Source organism: Aedes aegypti, chromosome 2 (assembly GCF_002204515.2).
Source record: "Aedes aegypti strain LVP_AGWG chromosome 2, AaegL5.0 Primary Assembly, whole genome shotgun sequence".
Lineage (NCBI taxonomy): Eukaryota > Metazoa > Arthropoda > Insecta > Diptera > Culicidae > Aedes > Aedes aegypti.
In genome coordinates this window covers 134,622,086-134,637,418 of record NC_035108.1, presented here as the reverse complement: position 1 = coordinate 134,637,418, position 15,333 = coordinate 134,622,086, and the positions used below count along the sequence as shown (strand labels likewise).

Below are 15,333 nucleotides of genomic sequence, written 5' to 3'. Positions count from 1 at the left end.
CTTCAAGATGTTTGAGAAAAAGTTCACAATATTTACAATTTTCAGCGATAGTATCTTTTCTTTGAAAGGAAATTTTGATTCCCCTAATGAAGTTTAAGATATCCTGCCTAAATCCCCCAAATTCGAAACAACTGACCACGATAGGCGGCACTCTTTGTTTCCTCACTTGAACCAAAGCGCCTGGCCTGATTTCTTATTTCGATGCAATTATCAACATAATCAATATAATCCATCCTTTGGAAGAAAGCGCGCATCCCGGAGAATCGTCCTTTCTTCCATTTTCGCTAGGTTTAGTGACAGTTTTAAAAGCCATTTTTTTGCAAGGAAGTTGTGAATTCAGAGATTCACCCTTCTTTTTGTTCGTGTTTGCAACTATGTTCAATGAATAAACGAAAGATGACGTGATCTTCGAAAAGATGTTTTTACAAGACGGTATCCAAGAAGGATCACCATCGCTAGCTTTCGCTAACGGGCCCAGTGAAAAATCGAAGGCACGGGTCCAAACAAGGATCGATAAGGGATCAATAGTAGAAAAACAGTACTGAAAAGTACTGTTTTTTGTAGCACTGAAAGTACCGTTTTTGTAGCACTGAAAAGTACTGTTTTTGTAGCACTGATAAGTACTGTTTTATTGCTTAAGGTAGTTTTAAAAACTTCCAAGAGCAGAGAGAATTTTTGTACGCACAGCACGAGGGTACGATTCGCACTGACCGAACAATATTGTTTCTATGATTTGGTCAGCGAATCATAAAGGCTGACATGCTTGATTCAAAGTACCCCGGATCTGAGTCATGTTCACAATAAGGGACAAAATAATAGTTTATACTCTTTAATTGAAATAAATGCGATGTGGTGAACAACAACTGGCACTAAGAATCAACCTTTTTCGTTAGATTTAAACTGTTAAATGTTGTTCTTGGCTTAGAGCCAGATAAAGGTCTTTGAGCTACGCGCTACTTTTGTTTGGAAATACCAGAGTTTCTGGGGATTTTTGTCTGCGTATCATCCACATTAGAAACCCAACCACGTGTTATCAACTGTACAAATAGCTCAGCTAGAAGTTCCAGATCCAATATCTCCAAATCGCATACAAAGAGGGGTGTTTTGGGCAGACTTTATTATCTTAATAATATTTGATTGATTAAGTGACCATGAAGAAAAGAGGCTGGTCACTACATCTTATCAAACACAATCCAAATAATACGTCATACTTTTATTATATAAACACTGTTTACGAAAACAGCATAGTAGCTGCGTAGACAATGTTAACGTGTTCTTGTTTTGGTCGCTAAACCGGTATACACGTCATCACCGCGTCGTTTTTTCTACTTTGATAAACCAGGTAAACGATATCTTCTTATTTTTTGTCGTTCTCACAGGTACACTCGCAATCTTGTTGATGCTGGGAATGGAAAATTCAACCTGATGATCCTCTGTTGGAACGAAGGGCACGCCTCGGCCATCCACGACCATGCCGACTCGCATTGTTTCATGAAGATGCTCAAAGGACAACTGAACGAGGTTCGTTTCGCGTGGCCCAAGGATAAAACTGTTAACGAAGATAATAAAGCCGACATTGGAAATAGTAACGGCTCGGGTGAGATTGAATACGATGGCGAGGAGCTAGAGGAAATCTCTCGATCCACTATGGAGACGAATGGAGTGTGCTATATCAACGATAACCTTGGACTTCATCGAGTTGAAAATCCTAGCCATTCGGACGTCGCAGTATCGTTGCACTTGTACTGTCCTCCTTTCGACACGTGTTCCATTTTCAATAAACAGACTGGCAAGCGAACCAAGTGCAAGGTCACTTTCTGGAGCAAATATGGCAAAAGGGAAGCTCAGGTATAGCCTTACTTTTCATATTACGCATTAGAACAATCAACGTAACGTTTGAATTTTCTTATTCTAGGAAAACTGAAAAATACAGGATTATCACTCAACCCAATAACCAAGCGACTGTGAAAAGCTTCAAAAGCACGGAAATGTAAGAGTGAGACATTTGAATGAAAAGTTGTTCAATTATTCAAGCGATTTTAGATGTAATAGGTTTTTAGAAAGTAGGTTTACCTTATTCGGTAACTTAACCATTCAAGAATTATTGAAAATTGTATAATAGCTAAGACCACAATTTATAATTGCATTTAATTTTGTTATATAATGAAAGCTAAAATATACTAAAAGAATATTATATTTCAAAATACTTGACGTTTACTTTAACCTTCCCTAACGTTATTTGCCACATTATTCCCACATTTAGGTTGAACTTTTCGTTAGCATGTAACAAATTTGTAGAATATTCATACGAATTGGTTTGGATCTACGTTAAAATAGTTTTTTTTTGCGTTACTAAATTAGTAAAATTGTCCATACCGGCATCTTCTGCTTTTATGTTTTCAGTGAACAATTAGCCCTCCTACGTACACGTATCTTTCTACGTGTATTTTATGTAGTACCCAGGCATTGCAGAATTCGCTCTCATTTGAGCACGATCAAAGCAAGCAAAGAAAAACATCCCATCTGTTGCAGTCCACGATCGTCAATGTATCACAAGTTGTAACAAGTCTGATAAATGGAAGCAGCGAACAAGAGCCCCAAAGAAAGAGTGATGATTAAATCCATGTTTCTCGCTTGTTTACCGTTGGGAGTAGGTGTTTTTCATTACTGGTACGATAAACAATCCACGAACTTCCAATAGCAATAGTGCCCCTAGGTTGGGGGCATGTTTAGAGGGGTTTTATCATGCACTACTATCCCCCCAATCTGATCAAAGTTGTAGCAGTATACGATAAACAGTCTCTCATAATGTGCAGCATATTATGATAAAGTCAGAGAGCGATACGTGAGAGATTCTCTCAATTTTCTGAGGATTCAATCCCTGGTAGTACCATCAGCTTTTTCATTCAATCGATGTAACCTCAACCGAGCATAATGGAGCTAAATTCAATTGATTTCTTATTTTTTAGTGGCATGTGCTTCTTAAAACACTGTTGTTCGGAGAGCATTGAATATAAAGATTTTGCCTGAGGCTTAAAACAAACATAGGTAGCAAACTATACAAAACATCAAATCGCAGTTTAAAACATATGTTTGGTGATATGTTGTGAGAAAAATAAATGTGTTTTGATAGAACAAGTTTGATATTTTTCCATCTAAAACAATCGAAAATCTCATTCGGATAGCAAGAGAAGCGCATACTGATCGTGCATAGGGGATTTGAAATTTGTTAAAAAAAGGTCATTAGGTACGAGGCGCAGTTTGTAGGATACAAAACATTTTTTTTTCATGTGACATTGCTTTATCTTGCTACACAGTTCGAACGAAATGTGTAAATTTCTGAGACATATAATGCACATAATTGGAGCGTGGAATATCATGGATATTTACATGAGATGTCATGTAAACTTCGATTATATGTCATGTAATCTAGCACGATCCTGAGTGATTACATGACATATAACACATTTTTACATGATTTCTAACTGAAATTTACATGACGTCATATTTACATCGCATAAATGAAGTTTACAGGACGTGTAATCTTCATTATTTTTAACTGTGCAATGTAGGTTAAATCTAATCGTTTTATTGTGCATTGTGCATGAAAAAATGCAAACAAGATGAAAAATTAATTCCTCTGCTTCAACCAAGATGGCGTCCTGTTTAGGCCGTCATTGAAATTTGTACGCGTCGTTGATGATTGTTGCTAATTCATCTCACGATTTCGAATCAAAGAAAATCAATAGGTTTTGCACTGACACAGCTGAAAAAGTATCAACATACTTTATGCATGTTAGTGAGTACAGTGATACTTTTTCAAGTCAATATAAACTATCAAGACTGAGTTTTATCACTTTGAAATGCAAGCTGAAAAGTCATCATTGATGCCAAAACGAATGACGGGCTACTCAGCCTTAAATATTGTTGCAGCAATATGATAACACGAAAGAAAAGCATGTGTTTCAAAGAACGGATGATTTCAGCTGGCTCTTTAGTTGGTCATGGCAACATAAGTCTTCTAGGTGATAGGTCTGGAGAGAATTTCCGATGATTAAAAGAAGTAAAAATCAGTGATAACATTTATAATCCATTTTCCCAACCAAAAAATAGACTATAATCATTATTCAGACTCATGATTATTTTTAACATCGCTAATTCTGGAAAAAAAACTGTCAGGAAGAAGCATAAGTCTTAAAAAAAGTTTTCCAGGGAACTCAAAACCGCCAAAAAATATGTAGTTTGTCTCAAAATTGGACTTTGAATCGCTAAATAACCTGAGGGAAAATTTTTAACGCTTTTATCTCGAACCTTGATTACTTATAGAGTGATACTACAGACAAAGTGACGTAATACACTGATTTTTAGCCCTGGGCTAGTACATCTCGGGACCAACGGCTTTATTTCCCTCCTACAGAAGGAAGTTGTCACTATAAAATTCTAAATCATAAGTCTAAGCCCTCGGCGTGAGAGGTGTGTGTTCTAACCCCTACACCAGGTCCATCCCCCTAAATTAGTATTTTTTTGTATGGAGGTGCGAAGATTAGTGCAGCATTGAGGAGGGCAAAAATTAGATTTTAACTTTATTTTTTTGTTTTTAAAACTGCAAAATTGGCTTTTCAACAAAACATGGATTTCTTTCACTATCTATTTAAAAAAGACATAATATATTCATTGTACATTTTTAATATATTCCCAAACATATTTTAACGGTAACACTAGATGATGTCAACTGTGAAATGCATCGTTTTAATTGGTTTTAGTAACCAAATTCTGTACAAAAACCCAATCAGAGAACACAAGTGGGCCTTAATAGTTTTAACGCTAGAATCATTTGTTCCCTAGCACCTGATGCATGGATTTGAACAATCCGGGCAATAAATCTACATGTTTGTCGACGCACTTGATTGCACAGCGTTCGAACATCGCGGTGTACTTGGAAATGTCCTCATCGGACGGTTTCGGACCCATTTTATCTTTGATGGAATCGTTACAATCCATGACACAACGTTGCAGTCGATTATTGAAATTGCCTAGTTCGGTTTCTACGTGTTGCTGAGCGCGTTGTACCGGTGTTGAGCAGGCTTCTATGCAGCGCTGTACAGAGTCCATGCTGGCATTGCTGTCCCTACAACAACGTGCTGCACATTCGTGCATTTCACCCTGGAAGATGGGATCGCATTAGCGCTTCATTGAACAAATGTGGACATTACAATGTAATATATTAATGAGCTATGGTATAAAGGTCATAACATGTCAAAATCCAAAACTGGCTCTCGCAATGATTAGATTGTGCCCCTACTCCCGATTTCAAAGGCACTAATCTGCAGAAATAACGAACGTATGAAATCGATCTTCTTATTTTATTTTTCCTTGTCCCAGTGGCGATTCCCTAACCTCAAATCTACCTGTTCCACGAATAGAAATTCAAAAGTTTCAGCTACAAAATTGCATATATTGAGAAGTGATTTGTTAGAAAAGACGATTCCAATAATTTACTGTTTGATTTGTAGTCTAAATTAACCTAAGATTCGTAGAACAGGTAGAAAGTGAGGTTACGAGTCGCCTCTGCCTTGTCCTTATTTATCTCCTCCTTCTGCTACTGCAAAAAGCAAAAAAAAGTAGTCGTGTAAAGTTGACAAATTTTTCTTTGTTTGCTGTGAGAACTGTCAAAACATTGCTTTTGTTTGCTGTGGGAAAGAAAACATAAACAGGAATGCTGCCGAGCAACTTCTTTGTAAACTAACGTTAGGGGCCGTCCATAAATGACGTAGCATTTTTTCATTGATTTTTTACACCCCCCTCCCCCCTCGTAGCATTTCGTCACAAATGCTGATACCCCCCTATGAAAATACATAGCATATCAAGAACCCCCCCCCCCCCATATTTGTTATTTGTTTTTCTCAGAGATTGAGATAAAATAAAAAATAAAATCCAGAAATTTAAAACAAAGTTTGACATTTGTTACTAACTGAAACGTCAGGACAATCTGTCAAATAACAGTTTGATAAACCGTAGCGCTTGAAAGTCATTTGGAGAACAGTTTAAATAAACTTATTTTCTGTTTTTGTTTCATAATTTTGGTTTCCAGACATACAGGTTAAATTGGATTTGCAGTAACTTTTGAAGTTGTAACAATGAAAATCGAAAACATGTACAAAAAAATAAAAAATCTTTAATCGTTTATTATAAAGCAGACAATAATGAGTAAGGGCTCAAAATATTTTATAATGTATTGAACAAAGGATTTTTTTTAATTTTTGTGGACAAGCAACATATTTCAGTTTCAGTGAAAATCCAAAACAAAATATCTTTATTGAGAATGGATCTTCGTCATTATTATATAAATCCAAATTTATTTAGCAAACAGTGATCAGATAGAGAAATGATTAGAATTGTAATATTTGGAATGTTTCGAAGCGATTTGTATACAACCATCTTTATTAATATTTGAACTAAACTTTTTTAGCGTTCCCCATACTGAAATATTCTTACACAAAACAAACAATGAATAATGAAAATGCTATTTCGTTGAATTATCGAGTGATTTACAAAACTGAATGGTAGGGCAATTTCAACAACATTATCATCCAGTCTGTTCCATCAAGAACATCGATATATCAAAACAAATCAATGAGTTGATGGAGTAGAGATCTCTTGCAACGTTGAACGTGTAATCTACTGAACAAATGTCTTATTTTACTACAATAATAAAATTGCCTAAATGAGCATTTTGTGAATCAAAGTTCCATTAGAAAATAACAATAAACGATTGATTTCTTAACACATAAGAAAACAATGTTTTCAATTCGACAAAGCATTGATTTTCAATTAACTTACAAAGCTTTCAGTTTGTTCAATTTAATAGTTTGTTTAACGTTCACATAACTATTAAAAGCTTTATAAAATCTATTTGATTGCATTTATTAAGAAAATTTAACATTTCTTAGATAATTTTAAATCTTATCGTATTAGTGTTTTAAATCTTAATCATCCGTTCATTACTAAAGTTTTTTAAGTCGAACAAAAAAGTTTGATAAGAAACTGTTTGTAATTTTTTTCAGAGTTACTCTTTTTACCGACAGAATTACAATGCTACGTCCGCTAGTTGGGACCCCTCCCTCCCCCTCGTCACACATCGTCACAAATTCGTAAAGACCCCCCTCCCCCCTAAAATGCTACGTCATTTATGGACGACCCCTTAGCTGACAGTTCAAATGACGTCAAACAAACATCGATACGTTTTCATTATCAGGAAATCTATTTTGTGTAATATTGGTCGTGCGTTGGTAGTCGTGGCAGTTTGCTTGTAGACCTCTATGGATTCTAAGCTTCTTCTTCTTCTACTTGACATTAAATTACGTCCCCACAGGGACAGTGCCTGCTTCTCAGCTTAGTATTCAATGATCACTTCCACAATTGTTGCCTGAAAGCTTTTTTTTGCCAAAGTTGCCATTTTCGCAGTCGTATATCGTGTGTACGATGATACTCTATACCCCGGGAAGTCAAGGAAATTTCCTTAACGAAAAGATTCTGGACTGATCGGGAAACTAATTTTTCAAACTTTAATGAAGGATGTTGCTGAAGAAACAAATCCTTTTAAAGCTAGTTTTGTTTATAATTCGTGCACAAGGTTGCAGGACCATATAAAGCTAGATAATAGCAAACAAATTTTTGCATATCTCTCCTCCCATCCATCGGTTTGAATTGCTCTCTTCAGCAATTTTCTTAATTATGGATTGAAGAATGAGTTTTCACCACTAGATAATAAGCTTGTACTTACATTCCAGTACTAACGTTTTTGGAACAATTTTCAAAATTTCTCCATAGTAATTTCTATATGAACCTGCATCGTCGTTGGACTACCTTTAAATCACTAACGAAAAAGCTAAAAATTTCACAGAACACTCTTTTTAAGGAGAGGATATGGGAGATTGGATTTTCAGCCTTTTTTAGTTTTTAACAGCCCAAATCTGTGAGATCTGCATGGATCATGTACCAGATTTCGAGAATCGCTCTGGCCAGATAGATTAAACTGCTTCTGAAGAGAAAAGGGCTGATGTTTGAAGAAAGCTCTATTTTCTATGGAGCCGGAAAACGAACAGGTGCAGTACACCCAGGATTTGAAATCACGCTTCTACGGGATTACTACTAATGATGTGCAGAAATAAGCATATGGGTAGTTGGCCAAAAAGAACTATAAACCGCAACCCGTTAAATTTGAATGGTGTTCATTATATCCCCCATTACATGTTAATTTCACCCCAGTATACACACTAGACTGATGCAAATTTTGAAGTTTTTGCTCCCCTATGCTTAAACGGTGTCAATTATGATGAAAATCATTCTCCCAAAATTTGAACTGATTTGGAAGAAATTTGGTTGTGCACAGGCCATTTGAACTTTCCATGGAAATTACTATGGAAAAGACCAACCTTTTGTGTTCAGTCCTCTAACCGCTCGTAATAATAATTTATGGAAAAGTGAACAAACTCTACTCATGTGAAATCCCAGCTACAACTTTGCCGAAGACCACATTTTGATGGGACTTAAGGATAATTTGTTATTATTGATAACAAAGTGTAAGTCATGCTGAGATTACCATTCAATTACTTTCAGAGCAACACTGCTGTTTTGCTGTAGAACATAGTAGCATGGATTACTTTGATCTATTCTACCCGCCAGGAGCACCACTGTTGCCTGCCCAGCAGTTGGTTAAGCATGCAAAATGCAAACCTAGTTTATGATTAGGAATACACTGAGGCAAAAATCTCGCATGATTTTCATAAGATCACACTAATGAACGCGTTTTTTATTATTTTTTTGTTGGTTCATAAGACACTTGCGTATTTCATTCGACGAGATTGAGATTCATAAGACAAGTGTAATTTTTTCATAACAATCAATTGTCAATGTCATAAGAACGCTTATGAACCCCATTGTTCATCATTGTGAAGAACCACGTGAGGCAAATTTTCTCGGTACAGCCATTTCACTATCAGAAATTCAATATGGCTTCCGAAATGGACGTGTTTGCTGATTTGTCGCTGGCTGACTCCGTTTCTAATGCATCAAAGGGTAAATATTTTCTATTTATCATCAATTCCGCTGTAACTAACACTTTCTTTCGATCAGATTAAGGAATTGGATCCAAAGAATAAGATTTTTGACTGAAAATTCAAAACAATTTGTATGACGCGTAAGAAATCACAAACCCCCCTCATCCATTAATCCGCCCCTAACGTAAACCTGCACCAATTCAGGCGTTCTTCACAACTTTTCTCATTAATGTTTCGCTGCTATGATATACTTCTTCGCGTTCAAAATAGGTTAGCCAACTAGAGAAAATCGAATTATCATCCATTTTGTAGTATCGCAAATCGATTCTAATGCTTACAGTAAAGTGCTTTAATCGAATTGCGACACGACAAAATGGATGAAAATTTGATTTTCCCATGTTGGTTAACCTATTTTTCAACGCGGATTAGTATTATTCATTCATTGAAATTTATAATCTAAAGCTCAAATTACACAAGACAGTCTTATGGAACCAAGAATGGATCAGAACGTAATTCATAAGACTATCTATGGATTTTGTTATCAAGTCAATGCTGGTTCATAAGATCATCTTACGAAATTCCTTCGAGGTGTATTATGGAAACAACATCTGCCGAAATCCATACGATGGTCTTATGAATTTCAAAGATTTTTCTTGTGTCGTAATTCCATAAGCAAATCTTATGACAGTCTTACGTTTGCTTTCCTCAGTGTAGCAATTTATCCTTAAGTCCTATCAAAATGTGGTCTTCAGCAAAGTTATTCACTTTTCCATAAAATATTATGTCGAAGAGATACACTGAGGCAAAAATCTCGCATGATTTTCATAAGATCACACTAATGAACGCGTTTTTTATTATTTTTTTGTTGGTTCATAAGACACTTGCGTATTTCATTCGACGAGATTGAGATTCATAAGACAAGTGTAATTTTTTCATAACAATCAATTGTCAATGTTATAAGAACGCTTATGAACCCCATTGTTCATCATTGTGAAGAACCACGTGAGGCAAATTTTCTCGGTACAGCCATTTCACTATCAGAAATTCAATATGGCTTCCGAAATGGACGTGTTTGCTGATTTGTCGCTGGCTGACTCCGTTTCTAATGCATCAAAGGGTAAATATTTTCTATTTATCATCAATTCCGCTGTAACTAACACTTTCTTTCGATCAGATTAAGGAATTGGATCCAAAGAATAAGATTTTTGACTGAAAATTCAAAACAATTTGTATGACGCGTAAGAAATCACAAACCCCCCTCATCCATTAATCCGCCCCTAACGTAAACCTGCACCAATTCAGGCGTTCTTCACAACTTTTCTCATTAATGTTTCGCTGCTATGATATACTTCTTCGCGTTCAAAATAGGTTAGCCAACTAGAGAAAATCGAATTATCATCCATTTTGTAGTATCGCAAATCGATTCTAATGCTTACAGTAAAGTGCTTTAATCGAATTGCGACACGACAAAATGGATGAAAATTTGATTTTCCCATGTTGGTTAACCTATTTTTCAACGCGGATTAGTATTATTCATTCATTGAAATTTATAATCTAAAGCTCAAATTACACAAGACAGTCTTATGGAACCAAGAATGGATCAGAACGTAATTCATAAGACTATCTATGGATTTTGTTATCAAGTCAATGCTGGTTCATAAGATCATCTTACGAAATTCCTTCGAGGTGTATTATGGAAACAACATCTGCCGAAATCCATACGATGGTCTTATGAATTTCAAAGATTTTTCTTGTGTCGTAATTCCATAAGCAAATCTTATGACAGTCTTACGTTTGCTTTCCTCAGTGTAGAGGCGTGAACACAAAAAGTTGGCCTTTTCCATACTAATCTCCATATTAACTTCAAATGGCTTGTGCACAGTCAAATTTCTTCCGAATAATTTCAAACTTTGGGAGGATGCTATTTACCATAATATAAATCGTTTAAGCATAGGGGAGCCAACATTTCAAAATTTGCATCACTCTAATACACACTTAATAAAATAAGAATTACGGTAAAATTTCACCGTAATCTCAACAGCTGTAGGTCCGGTGAAAAATCACTGAATAATCAGTAAAATCTGTGAACAAAACCATAAAGAAAAACTTGAAAATTGTTCGACTGGGAATCGAACTTCCAACCTACTGATCAGGAAGCAACCTTGCTACTACTACTAAGCCAGCTTTCACTGCTTGTTAGTGGTTTGCAACAACTTAAACAAAAGTAGCTCGTGCCTGCAAGAGCGGCTGTCCATCGATATTACAGAAGTGAAGTATTCCCGGTTCGGTAAATCCGCAGAAATCCCAACAGATTTAAATTGAACTACCACGAGCAAACACGAGAAGCCGAAATAAACCAAAATGTTCAGTTTTTAACAGAAATCCTAATTTAATTCTAATAATAAGAAACGTCTCTAAATAAATATTAAAGTTCTTGTTCACACACACTTAAATTATTTCACCGACCTCAGTAAAACTTTTCGCCGAGAACCCAACAGCTGAGAATCCGGTAATTTTTAACGCCGAATCTCGGTACTTATTTTACCGAGATTTCGGCAATCCGAATTTTTTGCCGAGATCTCGGCGAACGTTACCGAGATTCGGCAAACGTTTACCGAGATCTCGGTAAAAGTTTTACCGAGATTCGTTAAATTATTACCGAGATATCAGCTGTTGGGTTCTCGGCGAAACCGTTTAAGTGTGCAGAACAGAACAAGAAGTTCGGTAAAAATAATGCTGTTCTGTTATCGAACTGTTCGTCAGTATTTCACAGGGTTACAGTAAATTGATTTTTTCACGATTTTTTTCCGGTAAAATAGTAGATTTTACGAATTTTGTCGGTAAAATAGTAGGCCGAAAGGCTATTTCCTTGACTTGCGTATCATACAAAAAAAACTCAACAGAATAAATTAATGTGACTCAGTTATTCATTAAAGAGAAAGTAAAAAAGAGAGCCTCTCAATGTTAGGTCCTTTAGAAAAGTTTCGCGAGCATTGATGTATATGGCGTTTACTAGGAATATGCATGTGACAGACTAACATATGATTTTCTAAAAAAATGTTTATTAACCCTTCAATACAAAAAAAATGATTTTCGTTCCTAATATCATTTTTTGCTATCTATAATCGATTTAAACACGTTTTGGAAATGATTTATTTTTATTCGCAAATTTATGTACAGTCATCTCTCCCTTACTCGATATTGAAGGGACCATCGAGTTAGGGAGGTATCGAGTTACAGAACACAAAAGCAGTGCAACTGCGTTCCAAGGGACCATCGAGTTAGCCATGAAAACAAACTTTTACTATGGTTCTCTAACTCGATATCGAGATACGGAATATCGAGTAAGGGAGAATTAACTGTATTTGGTTTTTTATTTTTCTAATTTTCATTTTTGAGCATCCCTATCTTTTTTCGTTTTTTTTTTCTTGAAATCTTTTCTTCTGCGTACCGATGTTTGACAATAAAAAATTGATATTTTGCAATACTTTTGAAAATATAAACTTTCTTATTTTTTTCTGGAACATATTTTATTTTCCGTGTAACTAACGTCTGGGTTCGATTCCCGGTCGGTCCAGGATCTTTTCGTAATGGAAATTTCCTTGACTTCCCTGGACATAGAGTATCATCGTACCTGCCACACGATATACGAATGCGAAAATGGCAACTTAGGCAAAGAAAGCTCTCAGTTAACAACTGTGGAAGTGCTCATAAGAACACTAAGCTGAGCAGCCGGCTCTGTCCCAGTGGGTACGTAATGCCAAGAAGAAGAACAATATTTTTCGAAAATGGCTACTTCTAGAGAAATTATCATTATGGTTCAGAATCATTTCGAGATTCTTATTGTATCACAGAACGTATTAATTTTGCCAAAAAAATCGTTCGAAAATTGTTCTTAGAAAAACATTTTTATTAATAATTTCTCCATCATGAAACTTTGTCTCAAACATCTGATTACTATCAAGATTCTATGGAGAAAATTTAAAAAATATTAAAAATGGGGTTTTTGTTTAATTTAAAATTTAAGTTTTATTTTCGAATTTTTCATGAAAATGTATAAAAATTTTTTCAGCATATATTTTTTTTTCTTATAGTCAAGTGGTTCACTACAACTTCTTCATAAAACAATTTTCTCTAAAATCAACAGATTCGGAGTTATAATCCAAGTTAGGTATCTCGCATAAATTCTGATAAAAATAAAACTTCGGAGAGAAACTTATTCTAACTTTTTATCAAGCCGACAATATCACCAGTCTCGTATCTGGATCGCACAACACATAAAATCAGATGCTATGGCTGAATAGACTGGGATATTTGGCTGACGCCTTCCAAACAGTACTGAAAAGTGCTACTTTTCATCACCGAAAACAGTGCTGAAAAGTAGCACTTTTCAGCATTGTTTTTTTTTGGTAGGAAAGGTCTGCTTTTAATGCACTCATCAATGAAAAATTGATTGATTTGCAACGGAATCGCAAAAAAATCATTTTGATTTTCGAGCTAAGGAAAAAAAATACAAAACTCCAAAGGTGTGTCTAAAGGCGGGGCTGGGTATTAGAGGGTTAATTGACGTCCTATTTTTGTCTATACGTTTATCTACGCATTAGGTAAACGCAATGTAACGATAAATTATTTCATACATATTTTTATATTTGATGTAAAGAAAGATGTATCGTTTCAAGCCTAATTTGCTGCTAGAAAAGTAATTTCTTGGCCTATTTTGATGTATGGGAAATTTCTGCAAGGAAACGATCAAGAAAGCACTTTTTCTAATTGGATCGGGGACATGTATCATTATGAACGTCTTTATTCCATTTGGGGTAGCCCGGGCAGCACCTAGAAGTAAGCTGTGATGCACCCTTTTTAAAAATTTGATGAAAAGCTAGATAGATCACTATATTGTATATTTATAATATATAAAAATTGAACATTTCACATACATTTGGAACTATATAGAATGAAGGGTGTAGCTCTTTTTTGTGCAGAATAGTGGTGAGTATTTTTTAATAAATATTGGACATTGTGTTTCCCTCTAGACTGCTCAATCAGTCTTCATAAGTGTCAATCTTCATGTCAACAATAAGTGAAACTACTGCGATAGTTCATTTTCCAATGATATTTGAAATAAGCCTTTCATAATTACCACGCTAACCTTCCATGTACTTGAAAGCGAAATTTGAAATTTGAATATGGGATGGTACACAAATTATGTCACGCTAAATTTCAACTTTTTCTTATGTAATTATTATAAAAATATAAAACTTTCATTATTTCCACTTTAGAACATATTCTTCAAGAAATATACAAAACAACTGATCAATGTAACCCCTACTTATGGTACTTCTGTTTGAAGATATTTCGAGATTACTATTCAAAATACCATATGCCGCAAATATAGACAAAAAGCGATTTTCTGTGGACTGAAAAGAGTCCAATAAATCTGAAAGTTTAAAATTTTACAAAATGTTTTGTTCTAATATATAATCTACTTTTCAAAAATCGACTATTGGCGATGAGCATTAATTTTTTTCTTGACCAAACTTAACAAGCTTAGTACTAAAAATAGATGAATAATTCTCTAAATCTCTAATTATTATATTGTGAAAATACTCAAATATGCCTATGAAACTTTTAATTTTTGAAAATAGGGAAAAATGAGCATGTTCAACAATACGACGGGACAGCCCGTTAAGGTTGTGTAAAGAAACATAACAACCCCCGTTTTTATTGTAAAAATGCCTTTTACAATTAATTCAATTGAACAAAAGAACAGATTGTAAGTGAATTGAAAAATATACCTGTTGGAAAATATATTTTTTCAGTAAAATTTATTGTAGTTTCATATTTTATCAGGAGATGAATCGAAGATTGGTGCTCTTACCCTACTACTGAATCACATGCGAAACTGTATCATGTAAACAAGACGGCACCTACCTGCATCTTACGCAAGATTGTGCGGTCCAATTCATCTACGCGGCGAGACAATTCCAGCTCGATTCTTTGTTTCTGTTGTTCCACCATTTTTGTCAAAGTACTTATACACAATCACGTTTTGCGTGTGGTCCGCGGATAACTACGAATTTAATCTGAATAATTCCAAAAAATATTAAGTTTTATTCTCGAGCTAGAAACTCTTCTTTCGCGCACGCAGGAAGAACACCAAAAGCGACTGTCGCCGAGACCGGATCGATTGCTGATTGGTTCAGGGATGCCAGGTGATTTTTTCCAATGTCTTCCAATTGCATGGAAAAATGTCTTCCAATGTCTTCCACTTAAA

At 35.2% G+C, this 15,333-nt stretch overlaps 3 protein-coding genes across 3 annotated transcripts in view; 1 reads left to right on the top strand and 2 right to left on the bottom strand.

The window, feature by feature from the left end:
* The window catches only part of LOC5569163 (cysteine dioxygenase type 1), a 30,719-nt gene extending 28,523 nt beyond the window's left edge, over nt 1–2,196 (top strand). Inside the window, exons 3-4 of the mRNA XM_021842479.1 lie at nt 1,380–1,848; nt 1,916–2,196. Of these exons, the coding sequence (XP_021698171.1) occupies nt 1,380–1,848; nt 1,916–1,924 (478 nt within the window). The 3' untranslated portion in view covers nt 1,925–2,196. The remainder of the gene's footprint in view (nt 1–1,379; nt 1,849–1,915) is intronic.
* Nucleotides 1–15,067, bottom strand: part of LOC5569164 (transmembrane protein 170A) — a 110,031-nt gene extending 94,964 nt beyond the window's left edge. Inside the window, exon 1 of the mRNA XM_021842481.1 lies at nt 14,991–15,067. The gene's annotated coding sequence lies outside the window, so the exon portion shown is untranslated. The remainder of the gene's footprint in view (nt 1–14,990) is intronic.
* LOC5569174 (protein FAM136A) lies at nt 4,671–15,252 on the bottom strand. The gene is made up of 2 exons (XM_001658301.2): nt 14,991–15,252; nt 4,671–5,163 (listed from the first exon to the last, which is right to left on the bottom strand). Exons 1-2 carry the CDS (start codon nt 15,075–15,077, stop codon nt 4,831–4,833), a joined length of 420 nt encoding a protein of 139 aa, XP_001658351.2. The 5' UTR covers nt 15,078–15,252; the 3' UTR covers nt 4,671–4,830.
* Nucleotides 15,253–15,333: the final 81 nt, after the last annotated feature.

Bases quoted from the DNA above. Each gene is read 5' to 3' on its own strand.
- LOC5569174 (XM_001658301.2), bottom strand. From the start codon at position 15,077: ATGGTGGAACAACAGAAACAAAGAATCGAGCTGGAATTGTCTCGCCGC. The intron at 5,164-14,990 runs GTAGGTGCCGTC...CCCATCTTCCAG, and splicing joins CAATCTTGCGTAAGATGCAG to GGTGAAATGCACGAATGTGC.